General features: G+C 38.5%; 2 protein-coding genes across 2 annotated transcripts in view; one reads left to right on the top strand and one right to left on the bottom strand.

The window, feature by feature from the left end:
- The first annotated feature begins 506 nt into the window (after positions 1-506).
- On the top strand, positions 507-8,959 carry gadd45gip1 (growth arrest and DNA-damage-inducible, gamma interacting protein 1). Its single transcript, XM_034190134.1, has 2 exons — positions 507-936; positions 8,541-8,959. The coding sequence occupies exons 1-2, from the start codon at positions 536-538 to the stop codon at positions 8,845-8,847; spliced, it is 708 nt and encodes a 235-aa protein (XP_034046025.1). The 5' UTR covers positions 507-535; the 3' UTR covers positions 8,848-8,959.
- A 768-nt stretch (positions 8,960-9,727) lies between these two features.
- The window catches only part of zgc:158403 (tetratricopeptide repeat protein 39A), a 30,425-nt gene continuing 22,387 nt past the window's right edge, over positions 9,728-17,765 (bottom strand). Inside the window, exons 16-18 of the mRNA XM_034190133.1 lie at positions 17,035-17,149; positions 15,598-15,714; positions 9,728-10,196 (exon numbers count right to left, since the gene is read on the bottom strand). Of these exons, the coding sequence (XP_034046024.1) occupies positions 10,091-10,196; positions 15,598-15,714; positions 17,035-17,149 (338 nt within the window). The 3' untranslated portion in view covers positions 9,728-10,090. The remainder of the gene's footprint in view (positions 10,197-15,597; positions 15,715-17,034; positions 17,150-17,765) is intronic.

The raw sequence follows: 17,765 nt of genomic DNA, 5'->3' as shown, positions 1-17,765 counted from the left end.
CCACAAAGCACCAGTTCATCATGGTCCATTGCACAGATAACATTGATTTGTTCCATAAGAATGTTGTCATAATCAACATCTAAGGATGGGTTACGATATATATTGCATAATACGTACGACTGTTTTGTTGTCAAGGACTGTACTGGTTATGACTGTGTCAACCAGGGCTGAACAGTAAATTTGCTTGGTAGGGATATGATTTCTTGTGTAAGTTATATTTATCATAAGAAATAATAATAATCTCACCAATAAACTGTCTGAATGTGTGTGTTTTTTATGATTTACTCCAGTTAATCTATTTTAAGGTTTGCTGTTGTTTGTATATCTGTTTTTATTATATCGGTCCACACAGTTCGTGTGTAATGTCTGTTTTTCATGCAGTTTTGACGTTTATAAGTTTTATAGATGCTTGTATGAATCTAAAGTTTAAAATTGAACGTCATTTTTTTTGTCTCCTGCATTTTAAACACTCAGGCACTACTGTGGCCACCTAAAACTGCACTTGACAGGGTCCTTCTGATGCAGAGAGACAAACATGGCGTCGTCCGCGCTGCTCTGGAGACCATGTTTGTTACACAGAACCTTAAAAACGGTCTCATTATCAAAAACTGTGTTTTTTCCGAACACTCAGTGCGGAATTTTAGCACAGACGGCGAATTACAACCCCAAGCCACTCAAGCTGAACTTGAAGAAGCCATACATTCCGGATAAAAACAACGAGAAGACGCCGGAGTGGCAGAAAACCGAAAAATATGACAAAAAACTGTTCGCCAAGTACGGATTCGCGTCCGGGATCGATCCTGCGATACTGTGGCCTACCCACGAACAGCTGGAGAAAATCACCGAGGAGGAGAAAGAGTGGAATCCATCGTTAGAGCAGATGATGAAGAACATTGCTGCCAGAGAGAAGGAGGAAAGAGAAAAACGTCTGGCAAAGTAAGCAGAATTTCAAATAAACCCACCTTCACGCCGGTTTCACACAGCAGGAAAACAAACGTGAATCTGTCCTCCACCGTGTGAGTCGTAACTTTTTTTAATTTTTTGTACTCCCAAATCTGACCACCATTTATAGAAGGGCGCTGCTTGTTTCCGGTGTCGCAGTCTGTCGGCAAAAGCTATGTAAACCACTGGTGTGTAAATTAAGATGCACAACCCTCATCTACACAAATTTAATGTATAATATTAAATGCAATATGGCTTCCTCTGCTCTTCCCAGGTTAAATTCAAAAAGCCTTCTGATAAAGTCAGATTTCACAACTAAATATTTGATCCAAGCTAGCAATTTTTGAAGTTTTCTACCGCATAAACTACCAACACCATCCCAAAATGCAATATGGCTGCCACGGGTGGTCTATATTGCATATATTGAGTAATATACACCAGGTGGTGCAAATTATGCATTGGTATTGTGCAATATGCACCACATGGTGCATATTATGCATCCATATCTCGCAATATGCACAACCCGTGGTGTATATAGCCAGTCCACAGTCGTCGGCCGGCTGAACCACACAAATTACTATCACTAAGTCACCCCACTGCGCTATGCATAAGTAAGGTTTAGTTCTTACCCACCTCTCTTACATGGTTAGCATTAGGACAAGGCTTTAATTTTTCAGAAATGCATAAAAAGTTAAGAATTTTGTACATTTCTCCTGCTTCCAAAACAACTTTGCACACTTCCAGAAGTCTTTCACAGCAGCAGAATTCCACTATGGTCCAGAATGTTTTCTATTTGCATCTTATGTCGAGTAAAGTTAAGTGTAGTCCATTGTAGCAAAGTCTCCCGACAGCATATAGGCACCTACGTACTGCAGTATTTGTTTTTGTCTGAATTGCCTGTGGTTGGCTGACCAACGTATTTCCAACTCAGACTTCTTTGTAACCTGTAATGTGTATTCAGAAAGTGCAAACAAAGTAGTATACCCTGAAACACAATTGCATCCCGATGATTTTTCTTCTCCTGTGTTTGCATACAGCAGCCCTATCGTTCTGCTGCTTGGTGCTAATCCACTTACATACAGCTTTGTATGTAAACAAAGTCGCTGTGCCCTTTAATACATCTGATAGCCATAGTCACATTTGCATCGCTTGATTCTTTCATTTGTCCATCCACAGTCAATAAGCAGGTAAGCGTACGCATCGTTATCATGAATAGCTGGTAGCTCTTTCAAGTCCGGTGTCCATGTTACAGGTCTCTCATTGAGATCGCGAAAGAGCAGTCTGCTGTCTTCACCCGCTGTTGCTTTCTCGCCGACTCCTTGTGGCCACACTTCTCCAAAATCGAATAAACGTATGCGGCTTTCTCATTGTAGTTGCACACAGAAGAATATGAATAATCAAATAAATTCAGTAGAAGTTCTGAGGGCATTTCGGAAGAACATTCAGCTAATGCCAGTGTTACATGGGACCACCCAACACAAAATGGAGCCAGTTTGGTAGTGCAGAGGTCAACTTTTTATTCCCCAAAGGCCCGAAGTGAGATTATGTTAAGGTGATTTCATTGTCTGTCCTAAAAAGGGTATAAACATTCTTAAATTAACTCCTCTCACATTTTTAAGAGGAATTTCTTGAAACTTGCTACATGTCCTTGTTATAGGTTGGTAATACACATATTTTCATGCCGTTCGAGTTGGGCCCATTTTACCAGAGTTATCACCCTTGATTAACAAATCTAGACTCCGTCAGTTTCATGAGTGGGTGCCTGCATTCTGAAATCGACTCCTCCACATTTTTAGGAGGAATTTCGTGAAACTTGCTACAAGTCCTGGTTATAAGTTGGTAATATGCATTAGAGTGCCTCAAAAAATGGCAACATTAAAAATGTCAAGTCTCACCTACCAAGAAGTTTCTTTTTGGTGAGCCATTCTCACATGATTTTTTTTTTTTTGTTTGCCAATCAGAAATTATTTAGAGGTGGCTCAAGGTCACTAAACATTGAAAATCTACCAGTGACGATCGACATTGGTGCAGTATTTGGAATGTCATATCTCTGCCATTTTTATAACTATTAGTTCACTACCTTTTAGTTGTGTACAGTTTCTGTTGGTAATTTAAAAATTATCAGCAGATTTGGTGTTATGTTTTTACTGCAGTGACTATACAGGTCCAAAAAATCCAAATATTGCAGCGACGTCAATTAACCATGAATTTTAAACTGACCACAGCTACTTTGGATAGTTCTGTAGGTTAACAGTTACCCACAGGACCTCTCCCATGTGCCTCATCTTCCTTCTCCACTGGGAACCGAAAAAATGTGCTTTTCACAACTGCTTCAGTGATTTCAGCCGAAAACAAAACAGTACACCATTTATCCCTGTGAAATTATGCCGTGTTAGTATCGCGCAACGGGAGACTGTCCCCAGAAGTAGTCGGATATCACATACCCTGCGATAAAACACAAGGGTTCAAATGAGACTGTGCTGCTCTATTAATCAAGGTAATATAGTATGCAAAGCTGTCTTTACTAGAACACCACGTTTGTAAAGCGCAAACCTCCATCAACACGAGTTTCCAATTCCACAAATTTTTACCTTGGAAAACATTTAAGGTCAAAGTCCTTTTAGAAACACTTTTCATTAGATAAATTGTAATACAAAATATAGATTAAAAGGGCTTTTCAATGTTAAACTCAAATATCCGCTAAATCCGCAGTACAGATCAGATGGGGCCCAAACTTAGTTTCATCATTGAGAGTGCCACTTTGCACCTCATTGTCACAGATGAGTGATTGAGGCACTTTTGATTGAGATATGGTAAATGGACTGCATTTATATAGCGCTTTTCCATCTGCATCAAACGCTCAAAGCGCTTTACAATTATGCCTCACATTCACCCCGATGTCAGGGTGCTGCCATACAAGGCGCTCACTACACACCGGGAGCAATAGGGGATTAAAGACCTTGCCCAAGGGCCCTGAGTGATTTTCCAGTCAGGTGGGGATTTGAACCCATGATCTTCTTCTCAAGACCAAGACCTTAACCACTAGACCAGGGGTGGCCAAGTTCGGTCCTCGAGAGCCACATTCCTGACACTCTTAGTTGTCTCCCTGCTCCAACACACCTGAATCCAATGAAAGGCTCATTAAAAGTCTGCTAACGAGTCTTTCATTGGATTCAGGTGTGTTGGAGCAGGGAGACAACTAAGAGTGTCAGGAAGGTGGCTCTCGTGGACCGAACTTGGCCACCCCTGCACTAGACCATCACCTCCCCATCTGATGGGGATATGAGATATAATGCAAAATGTACACCAAATGGGCTTTTCAATATTAAATTCAAATGCCTACAAAATCCACAATGTGCATCAGAATTTGTCAGGTGATGGTGAGTGCCAGTCTGCAGCACCTCACTTTCAAATATGTGTGTGATTGGGGCATGTTTGAATCAGATATAATATAAAATATACATTAAATGAGGTTTCCAATGTTAAATTTAAATGGCCACAAAATCTGTAATTTGGATCAGATCCGGATCAAAAATTCATTCAGTGTTAAAAGGATATTGATTTTTCCTGACTTTAACCTTAAAAATTGAATCAGTTCATACCTATCAGGATATCAATCCTCTGTAAAAATGTCAATGATATATGAAAAATTGTGGGTCACAGGCTGTTTATAGACAGACAAACAGGGGTGAAAACTTAAAAAAAAGTCTTCAAAAGGTATACATTTAATATGCCCGGGGCAGTGACTTTTTTCCCCTCACCCTTCTGGCTATGTACCTGTAATGCCCATTGATTGGCTGGTAAGAAGGGTATATCTCATGCACTATACATCAGAAACAGACTGCATTTAAAAGGAGAGCAAAATGTTTGCTGCAGCATTGATGTGCAGGTATCGCTGCGTCGGCACTGAGCTTTTGAACAGAGCAAGACTGCTGTGCGATCAGCCTGAATAAAATACACAGTTTAGTTGCTGTGCAATGCGCTGGCCAGTGGGAGTGCGCTACTGAACCCAGTTATTGCAGAAAATTACCCATCGACTACTAGTTTAGACTGTTGAAAAAGACTGATCTTTGGGTCTTTAAGTAACACGTAGCTTGCACTGCGCCTCCTTGTACTTCTCCCTACTTTCTTGAGGTCTCTGAATATCCAAGTTGCTTTTTGCCAACCTCTTCCTTATTTCTCTAACTTCATTCCATCACTAACTCGCAGGTTGTGCTTCACGAAGTATGCAAGTCCCTTTGGCTGCTCCTGTTTTTCACTCTGAGGTGGATCTGCATGTTGATTTGGCACAAATTTTACGCCGGATCCCTTTCTCGACGCAACTCCATGTAAACCGGAAACCTTCCGCATTAGAAATAAGCAAACTTAGCTGGTTGGTCACCACCGCTTCACTAAGAGGCGCCACAAGTACAACCCCTGGCAAAAATTATGGAATCACTGGCCTCGGAGGATGTTCATTCAATTGTTTAATTTTGTAGAAAAAAAGCAGATCACAGACATGACACAAAACTAAAGTCATTTCAAATGGTAACTTTCTGGCTTTAAGAAACACTATAAGAAATCAGGAAAAAAAATTGTGGCAGTCAGTAACGGTTACTTTTTTAGACCAAGTAGAGGGAAAAAAATATGGAATCACTCAATTCTGAGGAAAAAATGATGGAATCATGAAAAACAAAAGAATGCTCCAACACATCACTAGTATTTTGTTGCACCACCTCTGGCTTTTATAACAGCTTGCAGTCTCTGAGGCATGGACTTAATGAGTGACAAACAGTACTCTTCATCAATCTGGCTCCAACTTTCTCTGATTGCTGTTGCCAGATCAGCTTTGCAGGTTGGAGCCTTGTCATGGACCATTTTCTTCAACTTCCACCAAAGATTTTCAATTGGTTCAAGATCCGGACTACAACCCCAGGCAATAATTATGGAATCACCGCCCTCGGAGGATGTTCATTCAATTGTTTAATTTTGTAGAAAAAAAGCAGATCACAGACATGACACAAAACTAAAGTCATTTCAAATGGCAATTTTCTGGCTTTAAGAAACACTATAAGAAATCAAGAAAAAAAAAATTGTGGCAGTCAGTAACAGTTACTTTTTTAGACCAAGCAGAGGGAAAAAAATATGAACTCACTCAATTCTGAGGAATAAATTATGGAATCACCCTGTAAATTTTCATCCACAAAACTAACACCTGCATCAAATCAGATCTGCTCGTTAGTCTGCATCTAAAAAGGAGTGGTCACACCTTGGAGAGCTGTTGCACCAAGTGGACTGACATGAATCATGGCTCCAACACGAGAGAAGTCAATTGAAACAAAGGAGAGGATTATCAAACTCTTAAGAGGGTAAATCATCACGCAATGTTGCAAAAGATGTTGGTTGTTCATTCAGCTGTGTCTAAACTCTGAACCAAATACAAACAACATGGGAAGGTTGTTAAAGGCAAACATACTGGTAGACCAAGGAAGACATTAAAGCATCAAGACAGAAAACTTAAAGCAATGTCTCAGAAATCAAAAATGCACAACAAAACAAATGAGGAACGAATGGGAGGAAACTGGAGTCAACGTCTGTGACCGAACTGTAAGAAACCGCCTAAAGGAAATGGGATTTACATACAGAAAAGCTAAACGAAAGCCATCATTAACACCTAAACAGAAAAAAACAAGGTTACAATGGGCTGGATGAAAGTCATATTCAGTGATGAATCTCGAATCTGCATTGGGCAAGGTGATGATGCTGGAACCTTTGTTTGGTGCTGTTCCAATGAGATTTATAAATATGACTGCCTGAAGAGAACATGTAAATTTCCACAGTTATTGATGATATGGGGCTGCATGTCAGGTAAAGGCACTGGGGAGATGGCTGTCATTACATCATCAATAAATGCACAAGTTTACGTTGATATTTTGGACACTTATCCCATCAATTGAAAGGATGTTTTGGGATGATGAAATCATTTTTCAAGATGATAATGCATCTTGCCATAGAGCGAAAACTGTGAAAACATTCCTTGCAAAAAGACACATAGGATCAATGTCATGGCCTGCAAATAGTCCGGATCTTAATCCAATTGAAAATCTTTGGTGGAAGTTGAAGAAAATGGTCCATGACAAGGCTCTAACTTGCAAATCTGATCTGGCAACAGCAATGGAGCCAGATTGATGAAGAGTACTGTTTGTCACTCATTAAGTCCATGCCTCAGAGACTGCAAGCTGTTATAAAAGCCAGAGGTGGTGCAACAAAATACTAGTGATGTGTTGGAGCGTTCTTTTGTTTTTCATGATTCCATAATTTTTTCCTCAGAATTGAGTGATTCCATATTTTTTTGCTTGGTCTGCTTGCTCTTCTTAAAGCCAGAAAGTTGCCATTTGAAATGACTTTAGTTTTGTGTCATGTCTGTGATCTGCTTTTTTCCCCTACAAAATTAAACAACTGAATGAACATCCTCCGAGGCCGGTGATTCCATAATTTTTGCCAGGGGTTGTATTTGCAGGCCATGACATTGACCCTATGTGTCTTTTTGCAAGGAATGTTTTCACAGTTTTTGCTCTATGGCGAGATGCATTATCATGTTGAAAAATTATATCATCCCCAAACATCCTTTCAATTGATGGGATAAGAAGAGTGTCCAAAATATCAACGTAAACTTGTGCATTTATTGTTGATGTAATGACAGCCATCTCCCCAGTGCCTTTACCTGACATGCATCCCCATATCATCAGTGACTGTGGAAATTTACATGTTCTCTTCAAGCAGTCATCTTTATAAATCTCATTGGAACAGCACCAAACAAAAGTTCCAGCATCATCACCTTGCCCAATGCAGATTCGAGATTCATCACTGAATGGGTGATTCTTAGACTATGGGCACTTATTATATCCTTTGATCATATTGTATGAAAAACAGAAAAAAGGGGAAATTTCACACTTTTATAGTTATCTTTACAATGAAAGTGTGTTAAGAAATTTGTTCTAGTAGTCTGATGACTTTTTCACCTTTTTTCAGTATCATATAGAAAGTTGCCATTTGAAAATTACTTTAGTTTTGTGTCATGTCTGTGATCTGCTTTTTTTCTACAAAATTAAACAACTGAATGAACATCCTCCAAGGCCGGTGATTCCATAATTACTGCCAGGGGTTGTAGGAATGGGAATCAAGAATATGTTCAAGATTTTCAATCAGTTGGAATCGTATGTGTTGGACTTTATCAATTCCTCTTATCAGTGCTGACATGTTTTTGCTGACAGTTCCATGTTGGAAGTTGTCGTAATTTCAGATGTAACATCGTGACGTCAAACTCAGCATCTAGCAACCATAGAAACAGCTGTATTTTCCGCACTGAAAATTGTTCCAGATTTGATGAATCAGACCAATAGGCAGTCTCTATTGATTTAAAATTTTATGAGTTCCCATCCCTACCCACAACACTAACAGTAAACTGAGCCATGATGTTACATTTCTAGTATATCCATAATAGTCTAGTCAGCCAGTGAGAGTAACATCTGTTTGGTTTGACCACGGTGCATTTATTATCTGTGTGCTATATTTGATGACTGTGTTTTAATTTGCTGTACAAATCTCTTCCATTACAGAGAGAAACTCATAGCAGCTAACATGGCCAAAATGCCCGAGATGATCGAAAAATGGCGCAGACAAAAGGTTGAGACCAAGAAGAAGCTCAAAGAAGAGAAGGCTCGCCGTGAAAGGCTGCTAGCTGAAGCCACAGAGCGTTTGGGCTGTGCAGTGCACCCCAACAGCCCCAGGTTCCTGGAAGTTGTTGCTGAAATTCAGAAGGAAGAGAAGAAGAGAAAGAAACTATTGAAATTGAAGGAGAGACAGGACCGTTTAGCAGCGGCAGCAGAAGCAGCTGGTATTAGTCCACCTCCTGTTACCTCATAGTCCTGGACTGAGTCATTGTGAGTGAAATTAGCCACTCCTCCTGGTCAAACTATTTTTACCAGGCAACAATCTCAGTTGCTGTGTGTAAGTGATGTGGCATCTCTACCCATCCGTTTGTTATTGTATGTATTAAATTTTCATTGTTATTATCTGCCTCCCCCCCCAAAAAAACACAACAAAAAATAAAGCTAATCTTCATGGTGAATTTCTTTTTGCCTGTCTTTGTACAAACATGATCTCAAAGTGCTGTAACAGGGTTGTTTTTTTTTGTAAAACCTCTAATTTCAACAATTGAAATTAATGTAAACAGTGGACTGCTCCTACTCAGTCCTACCTCCATGTACAGTTCAACATTTGATGACAGATGGTGAAAAACAACTAAATGCCTGTTTGTTTAGCAGGGTTGTTCACAAACATTAATCAAACAAGTCATTTAATAGTTTTCTTGTGTTGGCCCATTGATGAAAACTATTTCAGTGAGTGTGTGTTAACAGGTTACACATGTACAATATCTTCAAGGTTTGTGGCGGGTCAGTGTTTTGATAGTGGGGGGGATGATGCAGGATTACTGCTGAGATAGGCTCCAGCGCCCTGTGACCCTTGACTGGAGTAAGCGGGTACTGAAAATAGATGGATTATGCAGGATTGTGATTTCAGTATCTTAAATGTCTAGTTCACTGATCCAACAATGTTTATTGGCTGGTCACATAGTGCCCTCTTGCAGCGCCTTTTAGCACTTCATTTGGATTTTCATTTATTGAAATGAGACTATCCTGTGAAGAGCTCACGAAAAGATTTGGTCTGAACTGTAGGAAATGCAAATGCAATAAACTAAAAGGTGTCAGCATGATTTGAGTTTAAAGTGCGTCTACTGCCTGTAAACATTGCAAACTGGAAACAAGTGGCAGTGGCTAAGATTGTGTTTATTTACAATGTAAACAATAAAAACTTTTCCATAATGTAAATTAAAAGGCTTCTGTACATGAATTATATGTCAATGTGAAAGTGAAATAAGGACACTTTACTCAAGTACCCAGCAACGTGACAATTTTATACTCTATCCAGAAAGGTAACTATAGATGTAACAAAAATTATAGGTGTTTTACCAAAACAGAGCCCTGATACACTCAGAATTGTTGAAAATGAGCATCAAGTAAAAATGTCATTTTAAAAACTGGCCACATGCGGAACAACCCAGTGGAAAAGTCCAGTTTTAGAGCCGCCTCCATGAAACCGCAGTGTCTTACAGATGAGTGTCCTCTTCTCCTGGGTCAGCTTTGAGTTTGGCCAGAGCGGCGTGTATCCTGAACTGTGTCCGAGACTCCATAGAGTACTCTTTGTAGTTGTGTCTATAAGGTACAACAGTAGAAATGATTCAACTGTTTTGAGAGAAAAGTGACAACTTCAAACTAAACAGTAAAATAAAATAATATTTAACTTCCCACTTATAGAAAATTTAGCCTTACATTAACAGCAACAGGGTTAAAAGTGAATATTTGCTATGTTGATGCATAATTAGTGTAATCCCAGTTAATGTGTTTTGGGCAGTCACAAAACTACAATTTATAACTAGAACCACAGTGACCTCTACTGTTTCCATTACAGTTGTACACATGGCAACACGTGCTGGAAATTTAACATTTGGACCTTTGACAGTTCAGATCTAAATAAAAAGGCTCCTCAAAAAAACCTGCCTCAAAGATGCGATCTAATAATAGTGTGGCTCACATCTGGAAACATCTTTAGCCGGTTGATTGTTGGTCCTTTCTGGAGATATAACCCTTGAGACTGTCTTTACTTTCTAACTAGATGAGCACAAATTGTACCCCCCCCCCCCCCCAAAAAAAAAATCCACATCTGGATCCCAGTCAACATCAAATTTTATTTAATGGGTTCCTGATTTTGCCAAGAGTGATCATGCCATCATACTTCATGGTGTCTGCCTGAAAACTGATTAGTCTTGGAAAGACACCACTGCTAATTATATACACTGTACTTTGTAGAGTCAAAGCAGCATCTTTACTAGTGATCAACAAAAAAAGACCATATTTTACAGTGTGCCTGACATCTAATTTGTTAAACAATATATTGTTTGAGAAATAAGCTTTTAGCAGAGGTGGAATGAAGCCACCATCAAGTCACTCTCAAGTCATGAATCTGCAAGTCCCAAGTCAAGTCTTAAGTTATGACTTGAGACTTGACTTGGGACTTGCAGATTCATGACTTGATGGTGACTTTGTCCCACCTCTGGCTTTTATTCATTTTAATACTATTGCATGCCAGTGATAGAACACTGTCAAAGATCAATGAATTTAAATCAGTTTTTAAAAAATACTTCAAGCTAAAATAACCAAATACACCACAACAAATAAAACAGCCTCGAGCTCAAACTATGGAACTGTTTGCCTTGGGTCCTGGATGGCAACCATCTGGTAGGCAATCCCTCTTTAAAGCATGCATCTTCTGTAGCTTAGCAAAAAGTGGTCTCCCACTGACCTTCTCCAGCCTCTGGGGTCCTCAACACTGAGGAACCTGTGTGCTGGATTATGCCCAGAGAAATGTGCTACATAGCCAAAATGTAGCTGATGTCCCTACAAAATCGGGGTGGACAAAATTCATAAGTGAACTGAGAATGACCCTTGTATTTCAATTCAAGTCTTGAATTTGAGTTGAATTTTGAACTGCAGTAGCAAACAGTATGCAGAAATAGAGTTATGCTCACAAGTAAGTTACACAACTGTAAGTTGATTTTTGGCTGTCAGCCCATCTTATTTTCGCCAAAAGTTAATTTCTCAAATGAATAAAGACCTTGCCACATATTGGAACACCTTTAGTCACCATCTAGCAGTTGTGATAATTTCAGGGCTTCAAAATTCATAAAAAAAGGGGGGGGGGGGCATTTATAAATGGCAGAAATGCATGACTTTCTTGGCAGGCAGAGCTTTGACATCTCAGTATTAATGTATTAAAAAATTCGAGAGTTTGATGGTTCTTGAGTTTTAAGACACAAAAGCTAGCCAGAACAATGGAATTTTTCCTAACGAGCACAACTTAGTTGTGAAGAAAAAAAAAAAAGAAAAAAAAAATACAAGCGCTACTCCTCAGTCTCCTTTGACAATGTCACTCAAACAATACACTAAGTATGTATGTACATACAACTGTAAATAAGTCATACTTGTATTCAGAAGCAGAAATATGTAGTAAAAAAATTATTACTAAACGACAGGTTCTGGGTTAATGCCTGGTTTATAAATTATACATTTTGGGTAGAATGCAATGTTTATCGTATTTTGTGTTCGTATCTACAAGGAAGCCATCACAATAATAGTAAGACACTATAGTAAAAGAAAAAAATTTACATGACAAACAGCCACTTTAGAATTAAAGTAAAATATCCTAATTCAAATACAAACTAGAAGCACGCCAAAACCATAGGGTCAATGACGCCAAAGCGATTCCCCCAATGGCAAAGTGACCTATCTGATGTCATTAACTAAATATAACAACATAATGCACATTTTCATATACAATTAATGTAATAAATAAATATAAATGATGAAGACAAAATTTCAATTTATACCTGTATATTTACCAGAGAGCATAACAGGTACAATAATCAGTGAATTGAATAATACAGGTTTATACGAAATATAACCAGACATATTCTGTGTCCATACACACATTAAATGTTATGACAAATGCTGAGTACAGTCAATACATAAAATATATGAAAAATAAGAAAAAAAAATCCTGGATCCATATTCTCTTCCAGATCATCACCAAAATGTAATCACCTCTAAGTTAGACCAAAATACACCTCTGCTAAAAATTTCACAGAAATCCATTGAAAACTTTCTGAGTAATCCTGCTAACCAACCAACCAACAAACGGACGTGACCGAAAACATAACCTCCTTGGCGGTGGTAATAAAGGAAAAAGTAAAGCAGAAAATAATTTTCCACACAAATTTATTCAAAACACACAGCAAACTATAATAAACTAGTAACACATCACTCCTACAAACAATCTTTGGTGTGTCACGTGAGGTGAATCTGCCCTACGATTGGATTTTGGAAAACAATGTGTCGGTGAACCAATTCTGATTGGACACTCACATTGCTCACGTCATCACACAGCTTCTATGAGGAGTACAAAGATGGTGGACGGTGGCTCAAAAGTCTGCGGAGTTAACTTTTCAGCAAAAAAGAAAAGTAACTTTCTACCTCATATCATTAATAAACAGTTATTTATAATTTAGTAAAGCTTGGTCTCAGCCATCATATACGATGGCGTCGGCCCCAGAGGGTTAAACCCTTAGATCTTCAGCAAATGTATTTATAAAGAGAAACTGCATCAACCACACAAGTTTTTTTTAATTTCTAATAAGTTTATTCAATGAGGAGAAACGAATTCTAAATTATTGTTGTGTTGTAACTTGATTTTTGTTCAGCCTTTGTGACCCGCCTTCATGAAGTTAGATGCAAAAATGTTGAAATTGGCCCTATCCTGCAATGATAAAGAATCCTTAAAAAATTACTGGATCCGGATCGTGTTCCGGATCATTACCAAAATTTAATCACTTCTACAACCCCTGGCAAAAATTATGGAATCAGCGGCCTCAGAGGATGTTCATTCAGTTGTTTAATTTTGTAGAAAAAAAGCAGATCACAGACATGACACAAAACTAAAGTCATTTCAAATGGCAACTTTCTGGCTTTAAGAAACACTATAAGAAATCAAGAAAAAAAGATTGTGGCAGTCAGTAACGGTTACTTTTTTAGACCAAGCAGAGGAAAAAAAAATATGGAATCACTCAATTCTGAGGAAAAAATTATGGAATCACCCTGTAAATTTTCATCCCCCAAATTAACACCTGCATCATATCAGATCTGCTCGTTAGTCTGCATCTAACAAGGAGTGAACACACCTTGGAGAGCTGTTGCACCAAGTGGACTGACATGAATCATGGCTCCAACACGAGAGATGTCAATTGAAACAAAGGAGAGGATTATTAAACTCTTAAGAGGGTAAATCATCACGCAATGTTGCAAAAGATGTTGGTTGTTCACAGTCAGCTGTGTCTAAACTCTGGACCAAATACAAACATGGGAAGGTTGTTAAAGGCAAACATACTGGTAGACCAAGGAAGACATCAAAGTGTCAAGACAGAAAACAAAGCAATATGTCTCAAAAATCGAAAAATGTACAACAAAACAAATGAGGAACGAATGGGAGGAGACTGGAGTCAACGTCTGTGACCGAACTGTAAGAAACCGCCTAAAGGAAATGGGATTTACATACAGAAAAGCTAAACGAAAGGCATCATTAACACCTAAACAGAAAAAAAACAAGGTTACAATGGGCTAAGGAAAAGCAACTGTGGATGACTGGATGAAAGTCATATTCAGTGATTAATCTCGAATCTGCATTGGGCAAGGTGATGATGCTGGAACTTTTGTTTGGTGCCTTTCCAATGAGATTTATAAAGATGACTGCCTGAAGAGAACATGTAAATTTCCACAGTCATTGATGATATGGGGCTGCATGTCAGGTAAAGGCACTGGGGAGATGGCTGTCATTACATCATCAATAAATGCACAAGTTTGTTGATATTTTGGACAATTGAAAGGATGTTTGGGGATGATGAAATCATTTTTCAAGATGATAATGCATCTTGCCATAGAGCAAAAACTGCAAAAACATTCCTTGCAAAAAGACACATAGGGTCAATGTCATGACATAGGGTCAATATCAATGAGCAGATCTGATTTGATGCAGGTGTTAATTTGGGGGATGAAAATTTACAGGGTGATTCCATAATTTTTTCCTCAGTGATTCCATATTTTTTTTCCCTCTGCTTGGTCTAAAAAAGTAACCCTTACTGACTGCCACAATCTTTTTTTCTTGATTTCTTATAGTGTTTCTTAAAGCCAGAAAGTTGCCATTTGAAATGACTTTAGTTTTGTGTCATGTCTGTGATCTGCTTTTTTTCTACAAAATTAAACAACTGAATGAACATCCTCTGAGGCCGGTGATTCCATAATTTTTGCCAGGGGTTGTAAGTTAGGCCAAGATACACCCCTGGTAAAATTTCATTGAAATCCGTTGAGGATTTTTTGAGCAGTCCTGCTAACAAACCAACCAACCAACCAACCAACGGACGTGACCGAAAACATAACCTCCTTGGCGGAGGTAACAACACACAACAGAGCTGCCGAGCGCTCAGACACACTCATCAGAGTCACCAATAATGACACACATTTAATTTTTGATAGATGTCATTTTACATAAATCTGTATGTACTGATTGACTATTAAATTAAGAAAGAAAGAAAAATGATAAAAACAGATAATGTAATGTTTATGGAAAAAGAAAAAAATCTAATTTGTTATTGTAGCGCATTACACGTAAAATAACAGTTTATTATTTGACAGACAGTGACTATATTTTCAGTTTTGTATCCAGTTAAAATAAATCAGTAAACTACTGGAGAAAAATGTATTATTTTCAGTTTAATTGGGATCTTGCTTGTTAATCCAACTTTCAACATATGGTGCCACAGCCACCAAGGTAAATAGGATGTGTATGTTTGGTCCAAAGTTTTTGCCTTGGAGGTGGTGGCTTGTGACATCGTGGGTTGTGCACTGTAGTAAATATGTAACTGGTGCACATTCTTTTCTTCATACTGGATTTATGACATATTTTGAATATCTCTCTGAGCTTTAAAGGTGGAGTAATGTAGAAACTCACTTGGCCTTGTGCAGCAGTTTGATGGCATCATCCCTCCTGCCTTGGTCTATGTAAAGCAGACTGAGTTCCACCAGTGAGTTAGGTACCAGGTAGTGGTCAAACTTGATCTTCTTTTCACTGAGACCACACAAAATGGAAAATAATTTACAGACCCTATTGTACAACTCCAGTCTCACTCAGTCAACAGATGGTTCTTCACATGGATGTTTAAAGTCCAACAATTGTCGCATTTTGTGAAGAAATGCTTCAGAGGTGACTCACTTGAAATTCTAACTGTTAAAACATGGCGGTGTAATGTCAAGTCTTTGTAGATATTTGGTTTTTGACTTGGAGGGCGTGTCAGGACAATGTTTAAATTGCCAAGTCAATATTGCACTGTCAGTACATCCAGGTAACACCTGCCCTGAGACTGTTTTAGAAAAGCTTCTGTCGAGGTTTGACAACATGATAGTGCCCCCAAAAAGCATTGGGCTGCTCGGTATTTCACACATTTTAATTTGTTTATGCCATTTCAAAGACAAAAAGTAAATCAGGCTTCTCAATATAAAAATTTCTAAAATTATATTCCTTAAATAAAAGCCAAGATGATTGGTTACATAAGTAATGGGCCACTTTGGTATAATTTTAATTTAAATCAACCTTTATTTAACCAGGTTAGTCCCATTGAGATCGAGATCTCTTTTACAAGGGAGGCCTGGGCAATTATAAAGTTTCCAATTCACCTAACCTGTATGTGTGGATGTGGGAGGAAGCCGGCAGGAACCCACACAAACAGAGGGAGAACATGCAAACTCCACACAGAAAGGCAGCAGGTGGGAATCGATTCCATGACCGTCTTGCTGTGAGGCAACAGTGCTAACCACTAAGACACCGTGCTGCCGGTAAAAAAAATACCGATTAACATCACTTTGAGCAGATGGGAAGAGTTCATCAATGAACTCACCTGGTGGAGTAGGTGGTTACAAAGAAAACCCGCACCCTCTTGGTCCTTTCTGGAATCAGTTTGACACCTATGATTTACAGGTATTATACCAAAGTGGCCCATTACTTATACGACCCACCATCTTGGTTTTTACATTTTTAATTAATTCATATCAAGTTATAGAGGTTTGCTTTGAGTTTGAATTTAATGATAATTTTAGAATTTTTTTTATATTGAGAAGTCTGATTTATGTTTTGCATTTGAAATGTCAAACAAATAAAAAAAAAAAAAAGAGCGAAATATCAAGTGGCCCAATACTTTTGAAGGGCGCAGTACAAAGACAAAATTTAGCAGCTTTATGTGGCTACGGTTAGTGTGTGGCAGCTATCTGGCCATTACTACTCACGTCTTCATACCACTTGTGCTTGTACTGTTGAGGTACTACAAGTTTCTGAGGTTTCTGCAGCAACTCGACATACAGGAAAATGTGGTGACACCATCATGTCCGTACTCACCTGCCAGACACTTTGGCAAAACATTCCTCTGCAACCTGGAGGAGACCCTGGTTCTTCAGACACAAACCTTTCAGCAGGTGGATTAAACAGCGATCGTCCACTGAAAACTCGTTCTCTATAAAAGGAGGGAGCAGAAACTGTCAAAGTGACCCGGATTAGGGCACATGGAGTCATAAATGAATGAGTGGACCCAACCAGCAGTTAAAATACATTTTTAAAAAAACTTCACAATTGAGTTAACATTACTAAATCGACCTGCATAATTTACAGAAATAAATTGTTGGAAATAAATAAGATCTACATTCATCTAAAGACTGAAAAATAGGTCAAGTTTTTGGCGTCTATGTCCAGTGATAGGTTTTAAAAATTATAAATATGAGGTGTCATGCCATCATGAATACTGTTACCTATCAGGACTGCGTTGTACTAATTACGTTATTCTACCATTCCACATACACAAACCCAGTAAGTGGAAAGTAATATTTTATGCAAGTTTAATCGCTGGTGTTGAAAGATATTTATAGTGAAGATGGAGAATGTGGTGGAGTGGGGAAGAAGAAAATGTAGACAGGATGGAGGAGAGAGAAAAACATGATTCTCGTGGTACAAGGATATCTGGCAGAGGGAAATTCCAAATTATTCATAGGATCTTTATAAGTTTTTGGAGATTTGGAAAAATATACATTTTTAAAAAGCTTATGAAATGAAACACACACACACACACACATCAA

Source organism: Thalassophryne amazonica, chromosome 16, assembly GCF_902500255.1.
Source record: "Thalassophryne amazonica chromosome 16, fThaAma1.1, whole genome shotgun sequence".
NCBI lineage: Eukaryota > Metazoa > Chordata > Actinopteri > Batrachoidiformes > Batrachoididae > Thalassophryne > Thalassophryne amazonica.
This window is presented reverse-complemented; position numbering and strand designations above follow the sequence as displayed.